We start from the raw sequence: 23,572 nt of genomic DNA on the forward strand, positions 1-23,572 counted from the left end.
AACCAATATAGCAACGGCCTGCATAGCGTTTCTCAGGACTTTTGCTGCATAATAAATAAACTCCATAGAAAAACGAGGTAGACATGCTGTTGAACTAAAAAGAAAAAGATATTTTCCAATTTGGTTTTTTCCTTTTTATACCCGAAGGAGCTTGTGCACAAGGGTATTATAACTCTGTGCGCATAACAGATGTTCAGAATGGACGCAAACATTTTCTACGTTTAAGACTAACTAAAAATTAAAACACATTAATTCATTTCAAATGAAGAAAAGTGTCGAATGCTTTTAATATCACTATTTAAATAGTGTTTACAATATAATTAAATTAATTACTAACTAATTAGAGGAAAGCAGGTTAAATTCTTCAACACCATCACTCTGTTCAATTATTACTATTGGTTGAGGCATTATTTCCATTTGGCATACCCATCGCAGCATTGCCAACACTTTGCTGCTGCTGTTGTTGTAGTGCTTGCGGTGGTGGTTGCTGCTGTTGTTGTTGCTGCTGCTGTTGCTGCATCTGCAACTGTGCATTATTAACCATTCCGTTTTGCAAGCCCAAAGGTGCATTAACACCACCCGGTTGCTGTTGCCCTTGTTGCTGCTGTTGATTCTGCTGTGCATTTTGTTGTTGCTGTTGCAGTTGCTGTTGTGGATCCATTGCAGCTGGATCAGCAGCATTCATTTGGCCCATACCATTCACGCTGTTAAACATCTTTATGCGTTTTCGTGTATAATGTTGCCACTGCAAAATGGCTTGATCATCGATAAACTTGCAACATTGCGAATTGACAATTTCACGGCGAAAATGTTCGTATTGTAAGAGATCCAAAAAGTACAAACACATCGGATACATTAAGTATTTCGCATATTCGGGCTCTTTCCAATACTGTAGATATTTGAGATAGTTAATAAAAGCTTGATCCTTAAAATAACCGCGCTGAGCTAAAACTGAGGGAAAAATGTTGTGTATTATAATGACTGTTTTTATGGAATGAATAAATTTACTCACAGTTCAAATAGTTGGGATTGGCCAGACACTGTACGAATTCAAGTTCAACTTGCCATCGCAATTTTTGTTGATCCTCGGACTCGATAGCCGCTATACAAATGAGGGGAATAAGAGAAATATGTATTTTTAAATGAATTTTTTCGCTTTTTATTTACTACATAGTACTTATGTACAAAAATATGTTTGTTTATTTATATTGCAATAACTATTATATACATTTTTTTCTATTTCAAGAAATTAGCAAAACTAAGCTTAGAAATTAATCCAGAAGTTATTGTGTTAGCATTTCTAATTATGAAATTTTACTATACAACGGATTACGATAGATGTTAGTGCTGTCAATGGCGAGTTTCGTTATTGATTTAAATATGTAAATAAAAATTAGCAATTTACTTACTCTTACCCTTTCCATACATCTTGGCCATCGTGCATGGAAGGGCCCGGTTCTGTTTCTTAATGGTGTTGTTTCTAATTGTCAACCGAACAAGCGCCTCCGCTAAGACGCAGACGCACAATAACCTTGGACCGGAAAGTTGTAATCGGTTGAGACGGTGGTGGTTGTAGTAGCAGTAGTTTTTTGGTTGGTTTGGTTTTGGTGGTGTGGTGGTGGAAGATGGTGGTAGTGATGGTTATGTTTGTTGGTTGGGTGTGATGTTTTCGTAAACTACAATACTTATATGAATTAGAGAGTTGGTTTAGCCTGTCCTAGTGTTTGAACGTGTTTGTGGTCGATATGATTAACTGCACGTACAATTAACGCATATGCAAGTGTATTACGTGGAACACAAATTAAACATACATACATACATACATATATACAATAATAAATTTAACTTGCAGCAAAGATGCTTTAGGCGCACGATGCAATAGCTCAGCCGTACCCAAACGCTTTGTTGGGTGAATATATATTTAAATCGCGGAAGCCAATGAAATAATATTCTATATATTTACATTTAACCCCAAGGAGAAAGGAGCTGTCGAAACATCGATTAAATTAATTTTTAACGTTTTTGTTATAGAAAAAGGGAAAATATACATATGTAGGTAACGTAAAGGAATAGCGCGCTAGTGGGGATGGCGCGGTGCAAGGGAGCACCCGCATTTTGATATGAGACAACTACAGATTTTGTAAAGTATCCACAAAGTTACACTTTGAATTTTCATTCTACAAACCGTATGCGTTCATTGCCCAAATGCAGCACAAGTTTTATTTATGTTTGTTTCCCCTTCAACTGTTAAATAAAAATAAATTTCAGCATACGGACAGAAAATTGCAGAAAACTACTATCAACAACAAAACTTAAAAATTTCTGAACAGAACAGGTGGAAAGATATCGGTGATACTATCGATGTGACGATAAATTTTGTTTCCCGTATATAGAAATGTCGATATTTTGTCATATGTTGAAGTAATTTCTTTTGTTTCAAAGAAATCCATAGCTTAGCACCACATTGACCGTAAATATTTACTAAAAAAACAGAGAAGTTATTCAAGATTAACGTACTGAAGAGCGAAATAAACCTCCCCAACGGCTTGTCAAACTAACTTATTTGGAAGAAAAATATTTTCCCTAAGTTCAAATTATACATTCGCTCGATAGCATTGATACAGCGTTATCGATTTTTTTTAAGGCAAAGGTCTCCACTGAACAGTGTTGAGGCTTTGTGAATACATATCAGCACACCTTCTTCAAAAGAGGCACAATTCAAATATCAGATCCAGAAATAAATGCAGCTTGTGGATCGTACATATTCAGCGCAATTAATATAAAAACTGATATAACAGTAGTTTCCTTGTTAAAGAATATAATCAACAAGAATTGGAATTGGATTTGGAATTGGATTGGAAACCAAATGTAAATAAATTTTAAATATGGACTTGGATACGAAAAGTGAACCTCTTCGGGGAAAATGAACTAAAGGCTGATAAATTAAAACGGAATTATTTGAATTTTTAATTCCTGATTTCTAGCTGCAGATTTTATCAAAACACAGGAAGTATTTAAATGCAGGGTTGCATTTGCTCCTTATTAAATAACAAAAATTGGACATATTTCCACTTGAAATACTTTTCATAAAATTTAAATATAAACCTACAAAATTAAGATAGAGGGCGACAGACTTAAAGCACATGTAATCATGTTGTTTCACACTAGAATGACAGAGCAATTATTGTCACGGTTTCACACTGGATGAAAACTAGCAGAACAACAGCAGAACAAAATGTGTCTACGACATTTAAAAGAAATTCTAAATTTTATAGAATTTTAACAAAAATTGTTCATCTTCCTCAATTTTTATCCGCCCTCCTATACACTCGTTGAAAACTAAATTATAGCGAAATTTAAAGTTAACATAATCTTCCACTGTAAACGCAAAGATACATATTTTACGTTCCATTGTAAACACGATATTATAACCGAACGAATGATTTTCGTTATTTCTACTTTCCTTTTTCTTTATTTCTCCACTGTCAGCTAGAAGTGATTTTTACACTGACCGTGGTAAACAATGAAAATTTTCGGTATCACCCTAAAATTTAATGCATTTTAATTGTGCAAGTGTTAAAAAAGTCATAGGAAGGTAGCTGGAGCACTATCCCTGTTTGGTAGCACCAGCAGCATTGACTAAAAATCTCATTCTGCTATAGTAACGGTGACGAAAAATGTTCGAGATACGTAACAAAAACACTATGGTGTTCAGCTCCATGGTTAAGACCATAAGGCATAGTGTGGTAGGCACCTATCCCTCTTGTCATGTGCCAACGCGTCTGGATGAACGGCGTGCCAAGGCGCGAGCACTACGCCAAGAGCGACGACGCAAACCAGACAAGCCGGACGATTTCGTTACTTACGACGATTCCGGCAGTGATGAAGAGACTCCACAACAACAAGAAGAAGTGCTGAATACTTCATTTAATTTATGCGATTACTTACGTAGTCGTGAGACTGGTTTAAAAGAGGTAACATTGATTCGTTGGTTTTTGTTGAAAATACACGGATAAATTTTGGTCTCAATCCTACAGCAACGAAGCTTCAATTTCGAGAACACTAGCCGCTATGTCCTTACGCATGATATGTTACGAGAAACTCAAATTCATCTGGGTTATATCAATAAGGTTTTCTGTTCCAAATGGCTGAGCAATCGTCAAGTTGTCTTCGGCACAAAATGCAATAAGGTGACAAATTTAACAATCCAGTTACTGTATTTTGTTACATATTGCGTTTTTACTCATAGTTACTTGTTTATGATGTGAATATGCGCCGCGTGGATGCCATTCCAACGCTTTCGAACAACCGAGCCAACCACCCAGAGGTGCAGGGTGGTTTACATGCAATTGAAATTAATCCAAGTCGTTCATTCCTAGCCACTGGCGCACGTAACTCAGCCGATGTGGCTGTTTACCGACTTCCTACTCTTGATCCGGTTTGTGTCGGCGAGAACGGGCATCGTGATCTAATTATGGGCATGTGTTGGTTGGATGATCAATTCTTGGTATCGGGCTCAAAAGATTCGCGCCTATCGCTTTGGCGCATCAATGAAGATCTCATGGATTTCCCAGATGGCGGCAAGGAAGCATGTCCTACCTTCGCCACTATTAATCCACTTTGTGTGAAAGATGTGCGCACAGCCCAGCGGGTAAATTCAAATGATATGAGCATATAGATAAATATAACTTTGTATCGCTCCTAGATTCGTTCACTTTGTTTCAACAAAGAATTTAAAGAAATTGCAGCACTTTCACTAAATGGTTATATACATATATTCAATGCGGAAACGTTCAAACAAAAGTTATCTCGCAAACTGCCAAATTGTCAAGATAATGTGAGCATAGCATACCACAGCGACGGACTTTATGCTGTCGGTTGTCGCTCTTATACCATACTTTTGGACGCTCGAACACTACAGGTGTTTGCTAACGCATAATTATTTATATTTACGAATTTTTCACTTACGTGTAACGTAAATTTAATTTATTTATTTATTTTTTGACAGACAATCAAAAAGATCACTTCGCGTTACAATGGCTGCGGCATACGTGCCACAACATTCGAAGGTAATCTGCTCACTGTCGGTACCGGTCTGGGTATGTTGCTCTTTTACGATATACGAGCAGGTAAATATTTAGAGAGCAGCGTAAATGCATCACGTACTGTGGCGCTAAAGTGTAGCAAAGGTATTGTGGTGAGTAGAAATTCGCGAGACGACATTGCAGAGCAATAATGTTATTATAAATATGTCTTTCTATAAAATTTATGTTTTTAGTATCCTGAAGATGAAATGGATGGCTTCCAACAAGTGAAATATGTACCAGCCATTTACACTCACTGTTACGATAGCACTGGTATGCGTCTATTTGCAGCTGGTGGTCCACTTCCAGCTACACTTGTCGGCAACTATGCAGGCGTTTGGCAGTAAAGCACTGAAGCAATAATAACTACAAAATAGATAGCTGTAACTTAGCTAAAATGTTCAGATATTCGTATCTGTGTGTGATTATTGGAAGTGTTTCCAATTTTATTATTAAGGCTCATTATTCAACTAGTAGGAAAATATTTTCTATTAATACGAGTTTCTTTTTCATGATTGCATGCAGCCATAAACATTTGCTAGTATCCTTGGCTGGTAAAATGTGAATAAAAACGTATAATCATTCCCGTTCATGGATTGGTCACTATAATAACTGTTATTTTCACGTTGCAGCTGCGATTAATTGAGCCCCGTTACCTATTCCATGTGAATAAATCGCTCCCAAAGTTTACATACAATACCAGAGCCCACTTGTCTCCACAAGGTCAGTTTAACTTGTGTAATGGTTGCTTAAAACAACCTAAAGGAATCGATATATGTTCCGTTTATTTTGAATGTGGTATAGACATCTATGTAGACATATGTACATTCGGTTGGCCCTTATTTCGAAAAGAGCTCGGATTCACGGTCTCACCCCATAGAAATGTGTGAATAGCCTAAAGACTAAACTATACAAAGTTTTAGGTCAATCTAAAAAGATTTCCTATGTATTTTATATGCCGAAAAAACACTTTCGTAGAAATGGTACAGAATCCTTGAAAATCTATATTTTTCAGTCCACAATTTCTGTTTCTCTTCAGGAGATTTAAAAAAAAAACCTACCCAATTGGTTATTTATAATTTGTTTAATATTAACAATTTTTTGTGGGTCCGCCATTGCATTTTTTAGGGGTTTTTGGGGAGCCATAAAAATGTGTTAGTATTAATAAACCTATAAATAAACAATTGGTTATTTTTTCTGGAAGTCTCCTAAAGAGAAAAAGAGTTTGGCCATTGAAAAATATTGATTTTCAAAATTTCTACGAAATTTTTTTTCGCCATATAAAATACATGGAAAACTTTGAGCGCTTTGAGCCACCTCTAAATCGTTTTTGATTGAGCTAAAACTTTGTATAGTTTAGTGTTTAGGCTATTCACACATTTCTAGAGGGTGACCGAGAATCCAAACACTTTTATTTTTCGCCATATAACGTAAGGGCCATGCTTATGTTCATACATATATGTGTATAGCAAACTACTCAGAATGAAACAAAGAATCAATGTCTGTCTGTCCGGCCGCCTCGGCACATGGCAACTCGAGTCAAAATTGGGATATTTAAACGCCCACTTTTATCGGGCTAAGGACATTGGTATTGAAAATCGAACTATAACCATGCATCGGAAATTTTTGAAATCGAAAAAAAACACTCGTGCGACAGGTATATAAAGCTCGGTTTGGCCCGAACCCCGAGTTATCTTCTCGTTTTAATTTTGGCCCAACCCTATTTTTTTTTTTTTTTTTGTACTTAGCTATGTAGTTAAAATCGTTTCTTTAAAATGAAAGTCGCTTATTTCTTAATTTTAATGTACAGGGCAACATAACGCACCATAAATTTAAGTAATAAGTGACCTTTATTTTAAAATTTTAATCAATTTTAAGAAGTTAAGTACAAAAAAAATAATTGGGTTGGGACACTTCTGTTCTCGTGGCCTCATATGACTATATTTTATATTTATTCACATTGAATTCTCGACAACGCTAATTATTAATTTTTAATTATAGTTTAATTAAAAGAATCTACTTTCAAAATAAAACTTTAAACATTAATTCGTGGTTTAATTTTCTGTTTTTCCCACTGAAAATAAATAAAAAAATAGAAACTGAAAAAAGTACATTTTCATTTGCATTGCATACATTTAAATTTTATTTTGCTTTATTATATACACTTCTTATTTTTTTGTAAGGGTCTTTTTCTGCTTTATACAAAGTTAATTTTGAAGATATAATTTCATTATGATACACACACAATTTGCAATGCTTTATCTGCAAATACATATACTTTGTATGTATGTACATGTGTAATAGGTAATATATGTAAGTAATACAATTATTGATCCATAAAACTTACACTTTAAGTAAATCGCTTAGAATAAATAATTTTTTTGCAAACAAGTCATTCGTGATAATTTTGAATATATTAATTAAAATATATAATTGCATTTAATTACATACATACATACAATATAATACATATTGATACAGGTAACAAAAAACATTAAGAATGAATCGAAATTGTCGACTTTTGTGTAGCACGAAAAGTGTAAAGCTTTGAAAATAACTACTGGAGAATTGCCAATAAACGCTGGAATACTTGCAAAAATACAAAATAGTGGTTGTGTTTCTTGACTGCGAGTTTGATGCAGTTACGGTGAGGTGTGCTTTCTATCAATTTTCTTGATATGGTCATCTCATTCAAAATAGTACTTTCTTCGCTGGCCACAACTAAGAAGGTGGTTGTCGTTCGTATATTTGTATTTTTATTTCAATTATTATTGCCACCACCACCACCAGTACCACCGAAAATTGGAAGAAAACTACCCCAACTGCGCCCCTGTGATTCCGTGGGTACTGTAAAATAAAGAAAAGTAAACTTTAATTTTTTTTTCAAATTATGAACATACAGATAAATTACTAACATTTCTGTCCTTTCGCCACACAGTTTAGAATTTCTTTTTCGTTTCGACTCAATTTAAGTATGGTATTGAGAACTGGCACCAGGCGTACACGCTCATCACCGCTGGTCAACGTAAGGAACTGGAAAATAAATGGTTGATTATAAGAAAATTTAACTTCGGGAGTCACAACATAAATTTTCAATCCACTGCAAAGCGATTAGTCCGTTCTTTTTTCTATGCAGTTACAATGGCAAAACCGTATTCAATCTAGCTTGAGGCTTGAGTCTCCGTTTTCGGTCTGTAGGCAACCCATGTGTGATTTGCGGTAATAAATTCGTGTGGAGTGTTGGGCCACAGCGGAAAGAAGGAGAACTTCAGGAAGGGGGCGCCAATATGACTTATTCGGCCTGTTGTTGTTGTTGTTGTAGCGGCCTCTTAATACTCGCCTCGTGTGCGCCAGGAAGAGCGACAAAAGTTCAACTTCGAACTGTTTAAACAAACAACTTCTCAGAGCCCTTATTTCTTCCAATCCCTTCGTGGCATTTCAAATGAGGTTGATGGGTACTGCCACACACGCAGAAATAACTGGTATTAATAACGAAGGGTCCAACTAAGTCAGCAAATCGAATGAATTCAAGATCGCGACTACTTTTTGCAGAGAAATCTGCTAACTTACGTTATAGAGGGAATGCTGTCGATTGGCGATACAAGTAGTGCGTTTGGGGGGAAAACCCAGACCACGACGGCGAGAATAGCAATAATGCTGCTTAGAAGCAATTTAGTCCCTGAGCTGGCGGAAACTACCTGGCAGGCGCATATACCTATGTATGTAGATTAGGGTGGTATTTTTATTTTTGTCAAAAGCGTATAGCAAAACCGTAATCTACTCAGAATTCTAAGAAAACTTCCCCAAGAAACTATGTGTCTAAAATAAAAACCAAGCTACCGCCGAGAGATACAAATACATATATTCAGTGGTGTTAAAATACCTCAAACTGAAATCTTTAGCCTCTCGGGTATTTTTCTTAAAATTTAGCGTAGAGTTTGTATTTGCTATACGCATTTCGCATTTTTTCTCACCCGAACAATTTGACCCACCCTAATGTACATACCTTAGGCTGCTAAGTGCAATTTGGGCTGATGAATACACTCCCCAAATTTAAAACTCGGTCACAAAAAGCCTTCTACTCGGCATTTGAGGCAACGTAATCAAGGGCGCCGTTGAACAATGGAGGGACCACTTGCATAAACACTTATTTACATACAACTGACCCAAATTCGCACAGAAGACTTCAAATTTGCGAACGGTTGTAGTGCCAAATAAGAAATGAATACAAATCTAAGCATATCCGCATACGCTTACTTCACAATTCCGCGCAAATATGCATACATACATACCTTCAGCACGATATTCTTCAAGTACTCGGCATTGTGCATATGTTTCTCACGTTCAACAGCACGTTCTTGCCGTCGTAGTTCTTCCTTCAACATATCGTTCATCTGAGTCAACTTTGCCAAATCCTGTTCGTTTTCAGCTAAAAGCGCCGTCAAATGACGCACGTGACTGTCTTGTTTTGCCAAAAGCTCCCGCGTTACATTTAATTCCACAAGTAAGCTATCTGCGCTGCTATTGCCGGCACTCAATTCAAATACGGCGCTGTTATTGCGCCCAAGACTATTACTACTTATCGTGGTTACTGTGTCAGTTTGGAAAGCATGCATCGGCGTATTCAACAATTCATCTAATGGCATAAAGTCGTGCTGTGAACGCCGTGAACTGCTGGAAATTTTACGCATGGCTTGCGTATTACTGCTGCCGGCAACGGTTACAGCGACGGTACTTTTGTTCGCAGTCAAAGTAGCTTCCTCTGAGCCTTCGCCATCCTCGCGCTCAGCCAGCATTAGCAGCTGCATTTGGTTTGGTTCACTGTAGGTGGGCGCGTAAATTAATGATGAGTTTGTCGTTGCTACTACAGCTGCACCGATTATAGGCGGCACCCGTGCGCTTTGAACCTGTTCGGCACGTAGCTGCTCGATCTGTCGCTGATAATTGGTTTCAAGTTCCAGCAATTGTTGTTTGTGGCACTCTTGTGTCGCTTCCAATTGTTGACGCTGCGCCCGCAGGCTCTCCTGCTGTGTCTGTAGTTGGGCGCGTTGCTCCAGCAACAGACGGTCGTTTTGCTGACGCAAATTATCCACCAGTGCATTTAGCTCTTGTGCGCGTCTCTGCAGGTTTTCATTATCTAAATATAAGTCGGCAGTGTGTTGTTCTAAGTCGTTTAGTTTTTTAGTTTGCGCAGCTAGCGTTTGGCGCTGTTGTTCTTCGGTAGCGCGCAACTGCGTCAGCTCCTCTGTCAACTCACGCTCCCGCGTCGTATCGGTGCTCTGGTGTTTGCGCAGCACAGCTTGTGCTTTTTGTTTGTATTCGGTGTGTTCGGCGCGCAAGTCATCTAAGGCGCATACTACGTTGTGCAGCTTTGATTGCGTTTCTTTAAGACTCGCTTCCGTTTGTTGTAACCGATGCTCTGCTGCCTCCTTTTCGCGCTGCTCTGCAAGTACAGCTGTGGAATTTTCAGCTGCGCATTTTGAAACCTCCAAACGTATTTGTTCTAACTCTTGCTTGAGCTGTTCTTGGGTCTGCTCCAGCTGCTTATTTGTCTGATTCGCCAGCTGCTTGGCATGCACCGCATCCTTCAGTTGTTCTTGGAGCAGGTCTACTTGTTCCTTTAGTTCTCTAGCGTGTGCCACTTCGGCTTCTTTCGCCGACTCAACTATTGCGATTTCCTTCCGCAGTTGAATAATCGTGTTTTCCTTGGTTGATAAGAGTTTATTCAGTGCTTCCAATTCTGCAGTTTTAGTGGCAAGCTTGCTGGTGGCTTCGTTGAGGGATTTTTCAGCTGCTTCAATTTCAAGATTAAGTACATTTGCTTGCTTGCGTGATGTCTTCAACTTGTGATTTTCCGTTTTCAAAGTTTCTACGAGTTTTTGGTGTTCGCCGTGCACATGCTTCAGGTCTTTTAATTGTTTACGCAGTTCCTCTAGTTCCGCATTCGACATTTCATGCCTTTTTTGGTGCTGTTCCCACTCCTCAATTTGCACTGTTTGCTCCTGCAGTTTTTTCTTCAACTTAACAGCAACGCCGCGCATTTTGTTGTATTTCTCCTCGAAGTTTTCGTCGACATCACGCATGCGCGTCATTTCTTCGGCGCGTGATATTGTAGAGGTGGACAATACCTCGCTTTGTGCGTCAGCGTTGCTACGCAACGATTGTATTTCTTCATTAAGTACACGCAGCTGCTCCTCGCTGCGTGTGCTAGCAACTTCAAGCTGGTGCGTTTGTTCACGAGTCAGATCGATCTCATGCGTTATTTCCCGCACTTGCGCTTCTTTCTCTGCGATTGCTGCATCCTTCTGCACGAGCACTTCATCAATTTGCCGCAGTCTCGCATTGGTTTTTCGCAGCTCATTCAGAAGTTCCTGCTGCTTTTCCTGTTGCCGCGAAATGACATCGCCGCGTGCCTTCAGCGCTTCGTTTAATTCGCGCATTTCACAAAGCAGGTCCGAGTGCTCGCGCTCCATTTGCGAATAGCGTGCCTGTAATTCTACGTAGCTTTGTTCCGTTGCTTTTGCGCTTTCTTCTGAAGCTCGATTTTGTTGAATCTGTTCGCTTTCTTGATGCTTCAGTTGTGCTAAAAGAACGGTTTTCTCATGTTTAAGCGATTTTAGTTCGTCCCGTATTTGCTGCACGTCTTCATGTACTCCTGGGCTTTCCTTTAGCTTGAGCATTAATTGCGCTACTTCATTCTCCAAGCGGTGTTTTTCCAGATGGAGGATTTCCACTTTATTGCACTCCCGTTTTAAACTATCTCGTTCATTCTCAATTGCCTCGAGTCTGTGCAGTAATTCATGATGTTCTAAATGTCCTTCGAGCTTCTCAATTTCGCCTCCCTTTAATCGCAGATCACTGACTGCTTTTAAGTCGGACAACTCCAGAGTCAACCGTTTAACCTCCGATTCAAGTAGCTCAAATTCCAGCACTTTTTCTTTGGGAGCCGTAACCATCCCATCCAAATTGGAAGCTGTGATTTCTTTAAGTAGCTCTTCGTTTTTCCGTTGCGATTCGGTTAAAAGCGCGTCTTTTTCCAAAGAATCGGCGCGTACCTGCGCACAAAGATTTTCCAACTCCTGCAAATTGTCTTGTAGTGCATTAAAATTAATCACTAAGGGCTGGGAGCTTTCCATAGCAACTTTTTCTGATTGTTTTTGCAACTTTTGCCGCAGATCTTTATTCTCTAACTGCAGTGCATTCATTTGCGCGCATAGCAATTTTGAGGCTCTTATAATTTCTTTTTGCCACTTTGATATAGCTTCTGCGTATTCATGCTGGGTTTCCAAAAGCACACGCTTACACTCCTTCAAGTTTTTAAGCTTGCGGTGAATTTCTACAAAGCGATCTTTCAACGCGTTGAACTTTTGCCGCTGTTGTGTGTTAATTTCCTTCACCCGACTATACTTTCGGGAGAGTTCCTCCAATGCTTGTTTCACGCCGTTTTCTTGCTCCTTTAGCGCCTTATTTTCTTCTTCCGTTATAGTTACTTTACTCTGTAGTGCGCTATTTAAACTTTCTGCCTCTTTTAGTTTATTTACTTCAAGTTCCAACAAACCCAAGTGTTTCTTTTGCTCCATACCCAAAAAGTTTACCTGCAATACAAAATTTCTTTATATCTTTAAAATTAGTAAAAATCCCCAAAATAACCTGTTTAAGCTGATCCTCCATTCGGTCTATATCTTTCAAAAGAGCTTCATTGTCTTCATTAAGTCGATTCAACTGACGTTTCAATGACTCGTTCTCAATGCGTAGTTTAGTTAGTGTCTCCTCGTCCGTTTTACTTTTTTTTTGAAGCTCACTGAACTCACCGATTATCTGAAGCTTCTGCTCTGTAAAACGTTCAAGTGTCTCCTTCATAGTCAAAAGCGATTTCTTGTCAGCATCTTTTTGAGTATCACTTTGAACGAGCGCTTCCTTCAATTTACGATTCTCTTCCGCAAACTCTGCATTTAAATGATGATGACGTTGTTATATTTTTAAAATAAGCAAGCCAAAGAAAAGTTAGTTTGTTGATGCATTTTTAAATAAGTATATAAATATGCATATAGTCACCATCTTTAGCTTGTTTCGCCTTCTTTGCAATACCCAGAAGTCCTTTGTATTTTTGAAGTAACTCCTCCCTGCTCAAGGAGTCAATGGGATTTCTCTAGATTGCACAGAGAAGGGAGATATACAAAATACGATTACAAGACGGCAATTAGTAGTAAAAGCTAACGTACTGTAGGTCCTGGTGTGGCTTCCAGCTTCTCCTCCATTGTTATGATACTCAGTGGCGTTTATAGGTGTTTTGTACTACTTATTTTTCTGGCCAACAATTTTTATTCGACTACATCAGAGTTGAAAAAATCAAAACGCAAAACGAAAAACGACACCGTCGTCAGAAACGTCAGAAAAGTCATTAAGTCATATTGCCACCCGAACTTAATTTAGGGCGAGCGCGCACTTGCGGTGTTTTGCTGTGCGTCTAAGGCAAAGAACATAGTGACGCGACACAGAGAGCGACAAGACATTTTCTGATAATAGCGAAGAAAAAGACAAGAAACGTCAAAACATAGTGAAGCGCCATGAACCAATTAGAACAGATCTGACCGGTTGAGAAGCAGCCATTTGTAATAGCAATTGAGAAAAAAGTGTGTGACGTTCGTAATTTTGAAGCTTGCTATTTCGGTTTTGTTTCTTTCTTTATGTGTATTTTGTCGGTGGTTTATTACAGTGATTTTTAAGCAATTTTCAATAAATTTTTTGTGCAAATGTAATTAAAATGAAGTGCGCGGTGATTGGTGGCAAAAACACGTTGGTTAGCACAAACATGAGTTGCAAAATTGCTTGCATTTTTTTCTTTATGCTTCGTCTTCATATTCTTTGTTTACTTTTCAAAGAAAATAACATGGCGCCGAAATTACAAACGACAGCCAGAAAATTACTTTTTTCTTTTGCTTCATCTTGCTTGTAAAACCGAAATGGCGTATTAAAAGTGATAAAATATGACTTCCATTTCGATAAATAATCGAAAAAAACTAGTGAAGATACCGATTGGAATGAGTGGAAGTAAGTTTTGATGTAGTTTTCGACGAAAACTGGTTTTTGTTTGACAGATTTTACATGGACAAGAACACAAGTTTTACTTACAAAGTGTACGCACGAGGCGATGTTGCGTTCAACTCTCGCAGGGTTACACGAAAAAAAAGTTGAATGGCTAAATGTTGGCTGGCGACCAACTTTGTTGAAAGCGATTAGTTGAAAGGCCGTTCAAACAAAAATAGAATGCAAAGTTGAACAATGCAAATGCTTTTTTATGGTAAATATTTTGATATTTCTTTATATTTTGATATTTATAGCCATTCAATTTTTTTTTTCGTGCAACCCTGCGTGAGTTGAACGAAAAAGTTGCCTGAAAAATCGCCTCGTGCAAAAGCCCTATTAGGGTTTACACCGGACAATACCCCGTAGCGAATGTCATGCATTAGTCACTTAAGAGTCTTTTACGGAAAAATTACGTCTTAAATGACTTTTGGCTCCGTTTGTATAGAAGTCGTTCATGAGTTTTTCATATAAATGGTAATTTCATCGTTGATGTCATCTGCATGACTTGGTCATACAGTGATCATTAATGACATTCAAGCGACAGTATCTTGCAATGGACTTTTTATAAGTGACCGCTGGAAGACATTGTATGTTATAAGTCTTTGATAGGCGTACACCTGCATGACATTGTCACCAGTGTCATTGTCAGCTGTATGTCGTTTAGGATTCACAGCAAGTGCGACTATGTCACTAAATCCTCATTAGTGACGATGTCACCGGTGACCATTTTCGCTACTGGGTACTGTCATGACAATAGCAATACATGCAATTTTGAAAGCTAATACGTATATCTTCATTGTTGGTCAGAACATGGTATTATGAATTAACTGTCAAAATTTGTATGAAAACATTTTTACACATTTCTGATAAATTTCTCTAGCGATTTCACTGAATAAACTTGATCAATTGAAGCCAATGCAACTCTGTCGCAACTCTAGCTGTGTTTTCTTGGCAATAATCGGGATCCGCACAAAAATTTTGCACGCAAATTCAGCAACAATGATATGATCCTGACAGAGATCTCTTTCAATTCATTATCCTTTCTGTTTTGTTTTATTCACTGATAATTTGGCAGCACAGTTTGGTAGCAGTGACAAATAAATTCATACACAACCCTGCAAAAATTGCGACTAATCTATGCATGCATGTAAAGAGTACTCCCTAAGGACCAAGGAGTCCTCCAAAATTAACCACAATTCATATAAAAAATATGGTCCAATTAACATTGCGATGTCCTAGGGCAAGACCATATACTCCATCTCTACATTACATTAGAGTAGCACAAAACTACTCCAACATATTAACAATGGCATTGTTGTTATATTTTTTCGTTTGCACACGCTTTTGTTCTTCACTTCTCAAATGCTTTTTCGAAATCAATAAAAACCAAGACAAAAAATAAAAATTACATGTTGCCTCTGACGGCATTCGAACCCGAACATGCTCGGAGCTAAGAACTAACAGCGAGCATCTCTACACGTTCAGCTACAGCCAGACATGCAAATGTGCTTTCAAATGCTCAACTTCAATCACATTTCGTTAAAACACGAGTAGTGATCGGATAACAAACAATAAGCTGGCGCAGAGACACGAGTTGGTCGCTACAGCATGACAGAGGAACACTTTTGTAAGTACTCCAATTTACCACAAATAGACTACATGGTGCCACGATTTTTGCAGGGAAACAGACATTTTGCCACTGTTTATTTTAACTTGCTTCAATTAAATCGCATTTATGTTAAATATTTATTTGAATGAGTATTATCTCGTCTGATTATAATTTTTTCCCATTTAGTGAGGTCATTTCTAAAACTTCTTAATCTTCGTGCTAGTAGTATAAAATGACTGATAATGAGCTCGATAACCAAAGAAAACACGACGATTGTGTCGCAAGTGTAAATGAAAGGAAAGCATGGGACGTTCATGTAACAGAGTGCTTAAATTTATAAGAATATGTGCTTGCGATTTAGTGATAAAAAGAACAATTTGAATTAAATTTTCATACGACGGGAGAAAATGCCATTATCAACACTGATCGAAATACACCATATACTCGGTACTTGGTAGAGGTACTCGGGTATATACATACTTCTAAGCAGTGTTGCAGTTAAGCGATTAAAAGGGCAATTAGACCCTTTTTAATCGCCAATACCCTTTGGCCCGCCTTTTTAAAAATTCAGATTTTTTGACACTTTTCCAAAATTTTGTGCGACTGTCCCGCTGTTTTCTTTTAAATTCCGCAGCGGAACAGCGGCGAAACAGCGAAAAGGCTTTATAATATGTACATGTAAGTTTGATTTTGACCTTGAATTGTTTTAGTAGTAACGAAAAGCAAAAATAATGTGGCCCTTTTTTCGTCAATGACCTCTTTTTTGGGACTTTGTGAAAAAGGCACCACTGCTTCCAAGGAATGGCAGTACTGGTATCGAAACATCACTAATAGTTGGTAACGCAGCAGATTGGTAAATTTTGTCAGACTTCGCTTTTTGGGTTTACATTTTAATTAATTTCAATTTTATGCTAAACACCTAAATTATTTTGGAAAATTTATGAAACGTTTAAAAGTAAGTGATAACTTTTGAAATTGGACATGTCTGCGCCAGATATAATGAAAAGTGCGGTGCCCGTTGCGACTGATGCAAACAATGCACCGGTGGGAGCTGTCACTGTTACCTCAAGTGCACCCGTCATAACTACCGGAACTCCATTTCGCGTAAAAAGTTTACAGGCCATGAATACACCAGCACCAGTAGGCGAAGCAGCTGCCGGTACAAATTCTACGTTAGCTACCAAGGGAAAACCATTACCCAAAGCCCCTGAAGCGTTTTATCGCGACCTACAACAATTTCACGAGCGTCGTTCGTAAGTACACATTTTTTCACAGATTATATTGCTCGCATTTTGTTAATTATATATTTCCATTGTCTTTAGCACACCTATAATGCATATGCCTAAAATTAGTGGTCGTGAAGTGGATCTACACCGACTTTACAGTGAAGTGACTGAACGTGGTGGCTTCAGCAAGGTAAATCAACGTGACGAATGGGACGATGTTTTGCCGGAATTAGGAATACGCGATAAATGCGTAAATGCGACAGCTGCAATTAAGTATATTTACAGACGCTGCCTGGAAAAGTATGAACGCCAGACATTTTTTGGTGAAGATCCGGACAAATTAGAAGCTCTTGAATCTGCCGACGCCATGGACGGCGGTGCGCGTTCGCGAAACCGATACCCTACTTCCGTATATGCAAGCAGCGGCGGTAATGTGGTTGTGAACACTGTGCCCATGTCTTACAATTACCGACAACATATTGTGAATATGGATCGCCGGCGTACCTATAAATTGTCAACGGATTTGCATAAAGCCTCGCCGTACGAAAAGCTAATGCTTTCGCTTATTTCACCGCTTCCTAATGAACAAGACTTTGCCATTAATGTTTGTTCATTAATGGCCAACGAAAGTAAGCATACATTAAAGTTGAATGAGCATCCTAAAATGATGGATGTACTGCTCGCTCATACTGGCGTCTTCTCGGATTACACATTGAGAAAATTATTCCAACACATTTACACACAAGTTCGCGAACATTCCCTTTTTGAATTTTGGCGTGATCTTTTGCGAGATAAACCACATGTTTTGGACTTATACACTGATGAACAGGCTATGCGCGAAGCTGGTCTCATCGATGATGAAGATATTATTATGGACTCTAAAAAGCTTGCTTATTTCGAGGATTCTAGTGACTTAGACTTCTTAAACTTGGGGCGGGGTGAGGGCACACAGGAGTATGTGGGCCAACGAATTCAGCAAATTGTGACCATCTTTCGAAATCTTAGCTTCTTTGAAGAAAATTTGCATGTTTTTGCAAAAAATCGCACTTTTTTGCGCTTTATAGTAATGGGCGCAAACATACGCTGGGGTAATTTACACAACCAAATATTGGATATAGCGGGAAATATAGCAACCGAAATCGAACTCACAGATCCCTCTACGGACGAAGTCTCGCGCAGTCTTTTGGCAACCCTTTGTGACGGCATTGAGAGCATGGATCGCGGAGTCATTATCAATAGCATGGAGATATTGTACAAATTGTGTCAGAAGGATAGCAATGAGGATCACATTAACAAGTGTTTGAGTTTACAATTTTATGAAACAATTTGCCAATTTCTAAGCCTCAATGATATCATGCTGCTGATATTTACCCTGGAAGCTATCTTCGCTCTTACTTCAATGGGTAATCGATCCTGTCATCTTATAATGCAAGTGCGAGGCATAGTTGACCAATTAGTCTCCTTGATAACAGTCGAAGCACAGTCATACGGGCCGGACGGTTGTATTCTAATGAGAGTTGTGGAAACAGTGCCGGGAAATATGTTGCCAATGGTTGCTCAAAATATTGCGAATTTGCAAAATGCTGCAGTAATACAGAAACCACCAACACATGTGCTCGCTCTGCCAATGCAGCTGCCAGCACCTCAGCCGCCAGTTCCGATTCCCGTAATTCTGCCTCAGATAAATTCCTCGATAATAACCCATCCGCAGTTACCGACTGTGCCACTGCCTTCTGATTCTACAGATTCTGTTCCAAATCTACAACAGCAAACACCTATCATTGACCAGACAATTAGTACACATTCACAAACAACAGCACCGCAGCAACAACCCACAACAGCGCAACAACAAACACCAGCGGCAACACATCATCAACCAAATCCGCCCCAAAACTTCACTCCCGAAGACGAACAATATGCATTGACCTGGCTAGGAGCTACGGTCGAACGTACGCCAACTGCAGAGAGTCATGTTGAGCAACAGGAGCTATATCGCATGTACTTAGCACACTGTCAAAAGTACGGCAAGCATTCCGTGGTGAATAATGTACAATTTCCACGACTTGTGCGTTTGATTTACAGCAGCGGCGTGGGTCCTGTCTCCGTGCGTCTCAACGATGGCACCGATTTGGCAGGTCTTTACTATGTCGGCATTCGTTTACGCACACAGTCTTTACCAATACAAACCACCAAAACACTGCTAACCCAGCCAAAGCTACAGGAAGGTAAATTGCCTACAAAGCCAGCTGCAAATGATAGTACAGTCTTTGCTGCAGCTTCTGGTCGAAAACTGAAAAAGAAGCCGAAATCGCAGCAAGACGCAGACGTAACATCTGGAGAAGCATCAAACGGCACTTCAGTTTCCACCACAGGGACAACAGCTACTCAAGAGTCAGATAACACTAATCAAAATGTGAAAGATGAAGTGCCATCAATAGCTACAACAACTTCAAGCAATTCAACAGTTGGCGGCAATTCTGTGTTACTAGTTCAATCTGGAAGCACATCCTCTGCGCATTCTATAGCTTTGCAACAATCCGCAGATACATCTGCTCAACCGTCTACGTCTCTAATTAAAAGTTTATTAGCCAACAAAGTGACCCAGCGTCAGCAAAAAAATCAAAAGGAATTGAATACAAATACCACAGGCCCACAGCAGGCACAGTCAAGCACATCGACAAATGTTTCAGCAATCGCGCAAGCGCAGCAGCCTATAAAAGTCGCTAGCACCGCTATAAGTGCTTTGGTAAATAATCCGCTAATGCAAAATACCCCTGTAAAGGTTGGACAAACCACAATAAAACCATTAAACGCACAAATTCCACTGGAAAAGAAGACAATATTAGAGTCTACACCCCCGCCATTGGCACCGCTCAGCGGTAATAACGTCGCCAAGGATTCTAGTGGGCGTCCAGTGATAATTACTAATCAAACAACAACCGCTATCGTCAAGCGCAAATTAGAAGATAGCTCGGAGCCTGCAAAACGCATGGCTTTAAATCCGTTGAGTAGCAAAGAGGAAGATCAAGTAACTCCATCGAAGAATGCCGCAAATTTATATGCCGAGATGGCTGCGTCCATACTTGAAGATGAGGATCTCGAAGATATACCACCGCTACCGACGGTATCAACAGCACCATCGACATCTACCCCCGCAGCACAGTCAACATTGACTGAACCAATACAGCAGCAACAGCCTCAGCAAATTCTTATACCAGCTAAAATTCAACAGGCCACCGTACAGGGCGTACAACGACAGCTCCTTTTCCAGACGAATCAGCCACCTCAACTAAAACTTACTACACATAGTGGGGTTGCGTCGCCAGCAACGCAGCTGCCCACAGCCATGGCTACCATAAAAACCGATCAGGGTTTGCAAACCGTACCGGTAATTCTACAGCAGAAGGCGCTTGAACAACCGCAACAGCAACAACTTATACAACAAGTTATCACACAAAATGTACCACAGTCAGCGCCGCAACAGCAGCCAACTCAATATGTACTAGCCACAAATCAACAGGGTCAGACCTATCTTGTGGCACAGCAGCCGCAACCACCCCAACCTCCCCCACAGCAAACAGTTTTGGTCACACAAACGCCACAACAGCAATCGGCCGGTACTAAAACAATTATTATTTTACAACAACAATCGCTGCCGGGTCAACAATCACATCAACCACAGCCGCAGCTGATTGCTGGCGCACCACAAAAAATGATAATGACAACTTCTCAGGGACAGCAAGTGCTCGTAACACAGCGTCCACAACCTGCTCTGCCCGCGCCTACAACACAGCAATACTTCATAAATCCACAAACAGGCACTGCCACACATATTCAACATGTACCGGTTTCTAGCAGTGGCATCTCTACCAGCGTATCGGGCAACAACCAACTACTGCAGCGGCATCAAATATTATCTACGCAGTCAACTAATAATTCTACCACGCAGTCGACCACGGGACAGATTTCGCCGTCATTGCTGTCGCAACTCAACCATATCCCAGCTACCATAAAGCTTCATCAACCGCAAATGCCTGCAACAACAGTACAATCATCGGCACATCAGCACCAAACGGCGACAATTTCACGTTTGGGCAAGACGGTTTCTATTGTGCAGGCAACACCGGCTTTGGCACCGCCACCGCCTCCCATTCAAATACCACAACTGCAACAACATCAATCGATTATACAACAACACATCATATCGGGGCCATCTGAGAAACGGCAGATGATACTTGGTGGAAGAGCTATCGAAATAAAGGAGACGGTGATTACACAAGCACCACCGCCAGCACAGCAAAGTCAATTAAACTCCCAAACCATTATAACAAAACAAGTATTACCGCAGCAACAACAACAGCAACAGTCACAACAAATGCGCGCTGTCATAGAGCAACCACATCCCTCGATTATACAACAGAAATTCACCTTGCAACAGCAACCACAAAAGGTAAGTAAAACTTTTAAATGTAATATTTAATTTGTGTACAGAAAATAATATAGCGATGCCAGGGTATAAATGTAGAAATAAAGATAAGAACAACCACCCCAATGACAATGCATTGTTCCAGTTGTCTACTACCAAACAGCATGCATGCAATGGATGTGTGCATTCTCAGGCATTAGTACTTAGGTACTTACGAGTCAATAATATACTGGGAATGAAAGTTAGTATTTCATCTACCACCAAAGCTTGCCAGTAACTTCTAGCTCTGTCGCTGGGGTGTGGTTATAGTAATTCTGAGAATTTCGAGGAATTTTAATAAATCAACATATCAAATTAGATATTTCTCTATGAATATTAGTTAACTTGTCTCTTTTTTTAGACCGGCGAGCATCCCAGTTTAATTCAAGCCACTTTACCGGTCAAACCACAGCCTGTGGTTCAGACTGTAGTCCAGCAACCAGCACCCTCGCAGTCGCCATTGCCAGGCAATAAAGCACCGGCTGTTCAACCAGTTAGAGCACCAACACCACAGCAACAGCAACAGCAACAACAACAAGTTTCGGTTTCTTCTGCCAACAACAAGCCAATTGGCTCCGATCCACCACCACTAGCGCAGTCTACACGCCCAACAATTGGCGTTCATCCACAGCAGCAACAGTTTCAACAGAATGAAACTGCAAATACGGGGGCCAATTCGTCATTGACAACAACTGCTGCGAGTGCATCTACAGTCGCTACAACAACTGCAGTTGCAGCATCAAATTCGAGTACGCCGCCACCGCCATCAAACGTGGCTAGCACGTCGCAAACCCCAATACCCAAACCGACACTTCCCGTCCCCCTACTGCCCCAAGTGCAGTTGCCGCCAGGAGTGGTAGCGGGTGCAGCAGCAAATGCAACACCACCATTAGATCCTAACTGGCTTTTCGTTTGCGATTGGCGCAATTGTCCGCGACGCAAGTATAAATCACTTAACGACTTGCAACATCATGCTTGCTCGCTGCATTGCCCTGACCACCTGGATCCCGCAGCGGAGATCTTTTGTCAATGGGGTGTGGGTCCTGGACTTTGCGATGGCATACCACGTAAACGTTTTTCGCTGATGACACACATCATAGATCGACATTTGACGAACGAAAGTTTACGCGCCGCAATGCAACGACGCATTGCAACGGGCACGGTCAATCTGCAACCGTCGCAGCCGCCGGTAACAATCGTACGGAACGTAGAGGCTGCCCAAGCGCAGGCGCAACGCAACAATTCTTCCTCGCCAGCGCCATCGACTTCGTCCTCATCCTCAGGTTCACAGCCGACTGGCATTGGAAGTGCCACAGGCAGTTCAGCTTTGCACGCCATTAAGCGACATACGGCGGATTATGTTAATCCCAAGGAGTTAATGGACGAAAATGAAGGTCCGGTAACGAAAAGTATACGGCTAACCGCCGCTTTGATATTAAGGAATCTCGTTACATACACCAACACTGCAAAACGTGACTTGCGTCGTTACGAGCCGCATCTGTCCAATGTTGCTTTGAGCAATGTAGAATCTAGTGGCGCAGTTTCGCATATTCTATTTGAAATGAACAATTAATTGCATGTATGACTGGACCATATTCTGCAATTTTTACTTAACATTTTCTACATCTTTAAGTATGTACGGTACATAACATAAAATAACAAAGCATTTCAAACAGCTATTTTGATTTAACCATAAATTACGCCTTTCCAAGTTTACCAGGCTATCCTGGGTACATTTATACTTTATTAATTAAAAATAAATATTAAAGAAAATGGAATTTGTTTTATTAAGATTAAAAGGAAAATGTGTAATTGTCAAGTTCCTTATGGTAAATCCAAGTCCAATAAATTCTTTTTGAATGTCTGCAATGCATTTTCATATCTTTTCAACTTCTCGATGACTTCCAATTTTTCTTGTACATAATACTCTTTGGGCATTTGCACATACTCCTCACCCTTGAAAATAAAACACGTAACTGCTTTTGAGTCCACCAATGTATCCGGGTCAATTTTCTGAGCTTCGGGTTGTGGAGTGCTTGGCTTTTTGTTTTGCAGTCGCAAGTGTTTAATGTGTTCCCCGTCTTCCTGCTTTCCGCTTCGA

General features: G+C 39.9%; 6 protein-coding genes across 10 annotated transcripts in view; 2 read left to right on the top strand and 4 right to left on the bottom strand.

Moving 5' to 3' along the window:
• Positions 1-2,285, bottom strand: part of LOC118742340 (structure-specific endonuclease subunit SLX1 homolog) — a 48,983-nt gene extending 46,698 nt beyond the window's left edge. Inside the window, exons 1-2 of the mRNA XM_036474337.1 lie at positions 2,186-2,285; positions 19-94 (exon numbers count right to left, since the gene is read on the bottom strand). Of these exons, the coding sequence (XP_036330230.1) occupies positions 19-85 (67 nt within the window). The 5' untranslated portion in view covers positions 86-94; positions 2,186-2,285. The remainder of the gene's footprint in view (positions 1-18; positions 95-2,185) is intronic.
• LOC118742351 (mediator of RNA polymerase II transcription subunit 31) lies at positions 253-2,314 on the bottom strand. Of its 5 annotated transcripts, none has more exons than XM_036474379.1 (4): positions 2,186-2,300; positions 1,410-1,717; positions 1,013-1,102; positions 253-951 (listed from the first exon to the last, which is right to left on the bottom strand). In XM_036474379.1, exons 2-4 carry the CDS (start codon positions 1,435-1,437, stop codon positions 383-385), a joined length of 687 nt encoding a protein of 228 aa, XP_036330272.1. In that variant the 5' UTR covers positions 1,438-1,717; positions 2,186-2,300; the 3' UTR covers positions 253-382. The 5 variants fall into 5 exon arrangements, with proteins under 5 accessions (XP_036330272.1, XP_036330263.1, XP_036330279.1 ...); XM_036474370.1 differs by having other exon boundaries at positions 1,410-1,753; positions 2,186-2,290; XM_036474386.1 differs by having other exon boundaries at positions 1,410-1,676; positions 2,186-2,284.
• Positions 2,315-3,461: 1,147 nt separating this feature from the next.
• On the top strand, positions 3,462-6,027 carry LOC118742330 (DDB1- and CUL4-associated factor 12). Its single transcript, XM_036474324.1, has 6 exons — positions 3,462-3,974; positions 4,038-4,190; positions 4,250-4,651; positions 4,706-4,921; positions 5,009-5,197; positions 5,279-6,027. The coding sequence occupies exons 1-6, from the start codon at positions 3,678-3,680 to the stop codon at positions 5,429-5,431; spliced, it is 1,410 nt and encodes a 469-aa protein (XP_036330217.1). The 5' UTR covers positions 3,462-3,677; the 3' UTR covers positions 5,432-6,027.
• A 1,816-nt stretch (positions 6,028-7,843) lies between these two features.
• On the bottom strand, positions 7,844-13,462 carry LOC118742322 (GRIP and coiled-coil domain-containing protein 2). The gene is made up of 6 exons (XM_036474313.1): positions 13,307-13,462; positions 13,140-13,233; positions 12,735-13,030; positions 9,377-12,679; positions 8,000-8,117; positions 7,844-7,931 (listed from the first exon to the last, which is right to left on the bottom strand). The coding sequence occupies exons 1-6, from the start codon at positions 13,340-13,342 to the stop codon at positions 7,846-7,848; spliced, it is 3,933 nt and encodes a 1,310-aa protein (XP_036330206.1). The 5' UTR covers positions 13,343-13,462; the 3' UTR covers positions 7,844-7,845.
• A 3,134-nt stretch (positions 13,463-16,596) lies between these two features.
• LOC118742375 (AT-rich interactive domain-containing protein 2) lies at positions 16,597-23,244 on the top strand. The gene is made up of 3 exons (XM_036474406.1): positions 16,597-17,033; positions 17,103-21,456; positions 21,833-23,244. Exons 1-3 carry the CDS (start codon positions 16,762-16,764, stop codon positions 23,042-23,044), a joined length of 5,838 nt encoding a protein of 1,945 aa, XP_036330299.1. The 5' UTR covers positions 16,597-16,761; the 3' UTR covers positions 23,045-23,244.
• LOC118742383 overlaps positions 23,176-23,572 on the bottom strand; it is a gene marked incomplete at its 5' end in the record, with an annotated part of 1,577 nt that continues 1,180 nt past the window's right edge. Inside the window, 1 exon segment of the mRNA XM_036474418.1 lies at positions 23,176-23,572. Within this exon segment, the coding sequence (XP_036330311.1) occupies positions 23,296-23,572 (277 nt within the window).

This window comes from Rhagoletis pomonella, unplaced genomic scaffold (genome assembly GCF_013731165.1).
Source record: "Rhagoletis pomonella isolate Grant_MI unplaced genomic scaffold, Rhpom_1.0 Rhpom_scaffold_00001, whole genome shotgun sequence".
Classification (NCBI taxonomy): domain Eukaryota; kingdom Metazoa; phylum Arthropoda; class Insecta; order Diptera; family Tephritidae; genus Rhagoletis; species Rhagoletis pomonella.

Bases quoted from the DNA above. Each gene is read 5' to 3' on its own strand.
- LOC118742322 (XM_036474313.1), bottom strand. From the start codon at position 13,342: ATGGAGGAGAAGCTGGAAGCCACACCAGGACCTACA. The intron at 13,031-13,139 runs GTGACTATATGC...ATTTAAATGCAG, and splicing joins GGCGAAACAAGCTAAAGATG to AGTTTGCGGAAGAGAATCGT. The intron at 7,932-7,999 runs GTTAGTAATTTA...TTTATTTTACAG, and splicing joins TGTGGCGAAAGGACAGAAAT to TACCCACGGAATCACAGGGG.
- LOC118742330 (XM_036474324.1), top strand. From the start codon at position 3,678: ATGTTCGAGATACGTAACAAAAACACTATGGTGTTCAGCTCCATGGTT. The intron at 3,975-4,037 runs GTAACATTGATT...TCAATCCTACAG, and splicing joins GTGAGACTGGTTTAAAAGAG to CAACGAAGCTTCAATTTCGA. The intron at 4,652-4,705 runs GTAAATTCAAAT...TATCGCTCCTAG, and splicing joins ATGTGCGCACAGCCCAGCGG to ATTCGTTCACTTTGTTTCAA.
- LOC118742351 (XM_036474379.1), bottom strand. From the start codon at position 1,437: ATGGCCAAGATGTATGGAAAGGGTAAGA. The intron at 1,103-1,409 runs GTAAGTAAATTG...TCATTTGTATAG, and splicing joins GATGTATGGAAAGGGTAAGA to CGGCTATCGAGTCCGAGGAT. The intron at 952-1,012 runs GTGAGTAAATTT...TTTTTCCCTCAG, and splicing joins CAATCCCAACTATTTGAACT to TTTTAGCTCAGCGCGGTTAT.
- LOC118742375 (XM_036474406.1), top strand. From the start codon at position 16,762: ATGTCTGCGCCAGATATAATGAAAAGTGCGGTGCCCGTTGCGACTGAT. The intron at 17,034-17,102 runs GTAAGTACACAT...CATTGTCTTTAG, and splicing joins CAATTTCACGAGCGTCGTTC to CACACCTATAATGCATATGC. The intron at 21,457-21,832 runs GTAAGTAAAACT...CTCTTTTTTTAG, and splicing joins TGCAACAGCAACCACAAAAG to ACCGGCGAGCATCCCAGTTT.